Source organism: Gymnodraco acuticeps, unplaced genomic scaffold (genome assembly GCF_902827175.1).
Source record: "Gymnodraco acuticeps unplaced genomic scaffold, fGymAcu1.1, whole genome shotgun sequence".
Lineage (NCBI taxonomy): Eukaryota > Metazoa > Chordata > Actinopteri > Perciformes > Bathydraconidae > Gymnodraco > Gymnodraco acuticeps.
The window spans coordinates 20,001-26,733 of NW_022990799.1; the positions used below are offsets into that span (position 1 = coordinate 20,001).

The following is a 6,733-nucleotide window of genomic DNA, read 5'->3' on the forward strand; positions in this document are numbered from 1 at the left end:
GAGAATAAAACACAGATTGAGGGGTTTGCAGAGAGGGTGAAGGGAAGACAAGTGATGGAGGAGATAAAAGAACAGGCCGGAGTAACGGGGGAGGACAGTTGCCTTTGCTTCAGCAGTAACATGAACATCACTATCATGTCATCTGACATATTTCACCGAAAAAAAGATCTCGCTTTTAGAGAGGGAGAGAGTTTGATCGTCAGCAGAGGAGAGGCTTCTGCGGTTTGGAACAGAAACTCTTTCCCCATGTTCAATCTGAGGAGCTTTACCTGTACTCTGTTGTTGTTTCTTGATTATAAGATTTGCATCAGTAACTTTGATTTAACAAACAATTGGCTATTAGACTATCACAGGGGTTCCCAACCTTTTTTCCCAAGAGCCCCCCCAAATGACTCCTGTTGGAAGTTGCGCCCCCCCCACACACACACAAGGGGGGGGGGGGGAGGCGCAACAGCGGTAATTAAACTTTAAAGTGTCAAAAATGCTACAACTACTGTCACAAACTGGGTGAATGTGAAGTATTTTGTTAAAGGAGGATGAAAGCGTGATTAAGGAGCACTATTGGAGTGACTTTGATGGTTATTGGACTCAGGATTAATTCATTTGGATTCCCGCTGTATGAAGAAATGAAAGGACGGCGCAAGTGGAAACAATTCACAAAGGAAACTGTTTAAAACACATGCTCAAAGTAAGCCGGATTTTGCCGATGTGTTTATGTGGATTCAAAAGTCGTAAATAATCTACAAAATGGAGGAGACCGATCTGATCGGAGCAACTGTGACAAATAATCCAACTGAAACCGGCATGGACAATGACTATGTTTTATGTTTGCCCCCCCTGCGATCTTTGGCGCCCCCCAGGTTAGGAACCACTGGCCTATCAGGCGCTTGCAAACACGTTGGTAAGGATCAATATCTCTGTGATGAATGAATGGACAATCATAGACTGTACTTAGTGGACAGAGTCAACATGACACAACCCATCTGTTTGTGGTTTTGAAGCCTTACGTTCAACCTGATATCACGGCAAGACGTGAACATGTGACGATTTACCATGCTGGGAGACGTGAAGATGTCACGATTTCGTCCCTTCAAACGTGACAGTTACACGGTATTGTTAACCCATGTTAACCAGTGGAGAAATAACCGGAAATGCCAAGCAAATGCTACCCCGACGGTCGGTTGTTATTGTCAATATTAATATAATAATGATTTATTTTTTAATAGTCACACTCGATTAAGCCGATGTTCTTGTTGCCCCAGCTGGTCGACACCTCTTTTAGCAGAAACAAAGGCTACATTAATGTATTAAATCGATGTTAATCCATGCGTGTGGATGTGGAATTAACGGACGTGACGTTGTGCGATTGCGTTGCCAGGCAACAGCTTCGGTTCATGTTAATTTACAAACTATTCAACTACAACCGTAGTTATATTTAAAAACATGTTAGAAGGCCTCACGAAATACTTTAATGCAAATTAAAATGTAAATGTGAAGAAATGTGTGTATAACAAAATACATCCGTCATAAACGAAACCGGAAACAGACGTAGGCAAGATCCTCAGCTCGATGATTGGATGGTTTAGCCGCAATGCATGCTGGGATTTGTTGTTTATGTGATGTGAAATCTGAAAACGTTTTTTAAAAATAAAATAATACTTTATTCCGAGTGTGCTTCCTTTTCTCTTTGAAAGTCATCACATAACGGCATTGTAATACACGGTTCGGCTGCATTAAATATTACATATCTGCCGTAGTTCTGTATTTATAGAGCCCTGCTGAGAAGACTTCTAGACAAACATGAGGAACTGAAAACGTGACGTGGATCATAAATATATAAGCAATTAAACAACATCTTACATTTATTTTCACACAATACGTCTCCTTGCAGTATCAACACTAATTCGGCTGACTTTTATATTTGATCCAATTGGTAGATAGGCTGTATTTACACCATAAAGGTGCACAGCTGATATAAAGGGACACATAGTGGTTAAAGCACGTTATTGAATTTATTATTTTATAATAAAAACATGATTTTTGTCTAAAGGAGCATTTTTATCTTAATTTAAAATGATGTTAAATGACCTAAACAGACAGGAAGTGTACCTACTTAGTATTATAATCCATTATCAAGTTCAGATTCAGATTGAGATAACATTATGTTCATTCAATTGACATAAAATGGTAATTTGTCTTTGCCACTGACACTCACCAGAAATTGTATTACATTAAAAAGTCTAAAATGTACCTAGTGGCAGTCATAAGTGCAGACATTATACTCATAAATATTAATAAAAATAAAGTCATAAATATACATTAAGTTGTGAAAGTAGTCTCTTTGTTTCGAACTATTGGGAGAAGGACAAACACATTGCTGGTTTGGGTCTTTTCACAGGATTTGTTTTCGCTAAATAGGAATATAGCCCTACGGAAGTGTAGCACATGTGTGCACTAGATAACTCATAATGACATACTGGCTTTGCAGAGGACATTCAGGTAAAGACCTATATATTTCCTGAGGCAAAATGGATGGATAACTGCTCTCATTTAAAACCCATTAAAGGGAGTGCAGGCAATTTATTTAATAAGAGGTTTTTTATCCTCCTTACATCTCGACAGCAATCGATAAGAAATATGCTCTGACAAAAGAAAGAACAAATCCAGTATTTGTGGATAATCCGTGTATCCACCGTCCAATTGTTTTTCTTTATTAAACACGTAAATGGAAGAGCGTTTGAGAGGCCTTTTTGCTTTTTACCTTACTAAATAAGGTCTAATGGTCTCTAATGGTCATTGGAGCGAGGGGCGGGGCAAAACTCTCGGAAGTGATTTCAAAATAAAAGCACTCGGAAACTCCATCATTCAGACTGCAAAAGCGGACAAAGTAAGCTAAATGTGTTTTTAAAAATGTAATAGCTGGCTGTAATAAAAATAACTGGAAGCAAGGACAAATCTGGAGTTCTGTCGGACAGACCTGAAGTCGCGGGTTTGATTAAGGACACATTTGGCGATGGGAGGCGTGTGGCGCAGTGGGTTAATGCGCTGTTCTTCGAATCAGAGGATAGGCCTGAGATTGACCCTTGTGGTACACCACATTTTTAATCTTTAAAACCATCCATCGTTAATGTTCAGAGAGGTTGTTCTGCAATGATTTAAAAATACTTTATTAAAACCCAATGAGGCCAATTACTCAGAGGTAAACTTATTATACCTTTTTACGAATCAATAACCTAAAGATGACCTAAAGACCGTGGCGGACTGGCCATCGGGACGTTCGGGACTAATCCCGATGGGCCAGTACTGAAGTGGGCCGGTCGGACGAGGTGGGCCGGTCGGATAAGTCACTAGCACCCCCCGTCGACAATTTACTAGCGGTATTTACTTGTGGTACCGAGGTGGGCCGGCGGTACCGAAGTGGGCCGGTCGAGAGTCCCGTGCTGATTTTAAGTCCCAGTCCGCCACTGCCTAAAGATTCCTATTATCATGAGCAGAAACAATTGTATCTACAACTATAGTAGGCTTAAGTTCAAGGGCTTTATTGTCATATACACAGATGCTATAGTGTAGATATGGCAATGAAAATCTTAAGTCCCTCGAACAATGCAACAAAAATGCAAAGTTGGAGAGGAGCTAGAGACACGGCGGCCATCTTAATCGCCATCTGCTGTAATGGAATTATTGCAAGATCAAACTCCATCGAACAAAAAAAGAAAATGTGCATTCAAGAAAGTTTGAAGCTGTTTATTTACAGAATATTCCAATAATATTGCTTCGGATGGGAGTCTGGAGATATATCTATTGTAAATAATTTCCCAATTAAGGATCAGTAACGTATCTGATCTGTTGAACAATATTTAAAGGAATGCTCCACTCATTAGATAATTAATCAAAACTTCAGTATTTAGTGAAACATTATGTTTAAACCATACCCTGACGAAATCAGCGATATTCCCCGGTAAATAATGATTTTATAGCTCTTTTTTTATCAAAACCTGTATATTCCGTCAGGCCGCTGCCATTTTGGCCATTTTCAGTAGTCACGTGATGGTCGTGACATCATCCATGCGTTCACTTTGTAAACACACGAAAACATGGCGGAGTATTTGAGTTCGGACTCGTCAGCCGAGGAAGAAGTTTTGAGCAATATGAAGAGATTGGATGGGGGAATTCAGCCATACAGGTTCGAGCCTACTTAGTACTACTTAGTAGATACAATGATTTTGATTACTAGATATGTATGCATGTAGTACCACCCTTGCTAGCGATTCCCTCTCTAGTTTAGCATAATCAGCCTCGTTGTCCCTGGCCCTAGAACCACGATTTTATGGGGCCGGAAAAACTGGGGGAAAATACCCACTAGCCGGTACTACGCTATATGGAAAGGCCACCAAAAACTGGCCTGGCCTGGACGATAAAGGACGTTTAAACGGGGCTACCCGCTGCAATGGAAATGCGCTATAACATACCTTATTCTTACTCCGAGCACTACTTCTGGTCCTCCGTCGCTTCACACTTGCAGAGGGCGATTTCTCAACTGGCCGAACTGGTGTCCTGGTCGGTGATGACACCAGAAAGACCGATGGCACTGCATCTCCATTAAGTAATGGTTGTTCAATAAATCCCATGTTATGTTTTATCATACTCTCAGAGTAGTCGTCCGGAAACTTGAAATGTTCGCTGCATACATGCGCCTGTGGATCTTTCGGTTCGGGCCGGCCACATTTCGCTAGCCACTGCCTCCGAACGTACTTCCTACGCTTACCTTTTGGCAACAGATGGAACCGAGCATTCCGTGGATTGTTCCTATCAGAATTGTGGCAATGTTTCGCGATACAATGAGGCATATTTGAAGAGAGTAACTACAGTAAATAACATCAACGTGTCCTCGAAACCAAACGCATGGTTTACGTCACGTCCGGTAAAATGGCGCCGCCCAGTGTGTTGATGTTATTTCGGTAATTAATCAGTTTAAAATCACTGATAATGTCATCGGATTAAAAAAAACAAAAAAAAAACTGGCAGAGACTGGTCTGTTTTATCGGATGATAATTATTTAAAAATGAGTGTCATGACCATACCATTCCTTTAATTACAAGTATTTTTTAAACAAATGACTAATATTTAATAAATGCAGAAATGACCTTGCTATAAACCAGTTGACATGGCACCTTCAATTTGTTGCTCATGTTTTGGTGTTTCTAAGTGTGATCTCTTCCTCGCTTCCCTTTAAGACACTCTTCCTCCCGCTCTTCTTGTTGTGACTCGACAGTTCTGTTAGGTTAAGTTGTGTTTTTTACTCTAGTCTTGTGTTGTGATCTTGTCACTTCCTGTTTTTATTTTGAAAGTAATCCTTCCCTCTCATTCCAGATCCCACATTTCCTGCCTTTGTGTGTTTCCCGCCCTTGAGATTGCTTGGCCCTGACCTGCCCTGTTTTCACCTGTGCCCATCCTCCTCACCTATAAATAGCCCTTGTGTTTCTTTGTTCCCTTGTCAGTTCGTTATGTTTCATGTGTGGGCGGTGGTGGCGAAGTCGATAGGGACTTGGCTTGGCAACTGGTCACCAGTGTGTGTGGTCACCAGTTCAAGTCCCGGCAAGACCAAGTGCTACTGAGGTGTCCCTGAGCAAGGCACCGTTCCCCACACTGCTCCCTGGGCGCCGTTCAAAATGGCAGCACACTGCTCCTAACACTAGGATGGGTCAAATGCAGAGAAACAATTTCCACACGAGGGATTAATAAAAGTCCATCTTATCTTATGTCGTGAGAACCTGGGCCTTTTGACTCCTGAAACTTTACTTTGAGAGATATACCTTTTCTCAAGTGAGTTTTGTTTTGATGTACGACTTAGTTTTTGTTATTAAACAACATTCTATTTGTGGACAACTGTCTCTGAGTCCTGCTTTTGGGTCCTATGTCTCAGTTCATAACACTTCTTCCTCTCTTTGCGTCAGATTTCATTATTTAATTTACGATATACTGTATGTTTATTAGTTATTTTATTATATGCTGCTGGAACAAAATCATTTCCCAATTAAGGATCAGTAACGTATCTGATCTGTTGAACGACATTTAATTACAATTATGTTTTAAGTTAGTCTGATTAATATTAGTCTGATTAATATTTAATTAATGCAGAAATGACCTTGCTATAAACAGATTAGCGCTTCGAGATTTGTCTTGGCAGATGAGAAGCGCTATATAAATTAAAATGTATTATTTATTATTATTATTAGAAGGCACCATCATGTCGTTGTTCATGTGTTGGTGTTTATAAGTGTCAGAGCGTCAGATGTATCTCATTTTCACACTGTTGCTATGTCATTTACGATATATGTTTATTAGTTATTTTATTATATGAACTTGTTTCCATGCTGCCGGAACAAAATAATTTCCCAATTTACGATCAGTAACGTATCTGATCTGTTGAACGACATTTAATTACAATTATGTTTTAAATGAGTCTGATTCATATTTAATAAATGCAGAAAGGATCTCAGATGGCACCATCATGCTGTTGCTCATGTTTTGATTTACTAAGTGTGATCTCTTCCACGCTTCCCTCTAAAACATTTTTCCTCCCGCTCTTCTTCCTCTCGTTGGGTTAGATTTAACTCGTCTTCCTCGTTTCTCTCCTTCCCATCATCCCCTTCCCCCTCTTCATCCGACCTTCGCCTACACATGACAACGATGTCTCCGTGGCATCCCCCCCTGCTCCCACTTGACATGTCAT

General features: G+C 40.3%; 1 protein-coding gene across 1 annotated transcript in view; it reads left to right on the plus strand.

Moving 5' to 3' along the window:
* The window catches only part of LOC117557102 (SH3 and multiple ankyrin repeat domains protein 2-like), a gene marked incomplete at its 5' end in the record, with an annotated part of 9,764 nt that extends 4,254 nt beyond the window's left edge, over positions 1 to 5,510 (plus strand). Inside the window, one exon of the mRNA XM_034232786.1 lies at positions 5,371 to 5,510. Within this exon, the coding sequence (XP_034088677.1) occupies positions 5,371 to 5,425 (55 nt within the window). The remainder of the gene's footprint in view (positions 1 to 5,370) is intronic.
* Positions 5,511 to 6,733: the final 1,223 nt, after the last annotated feature.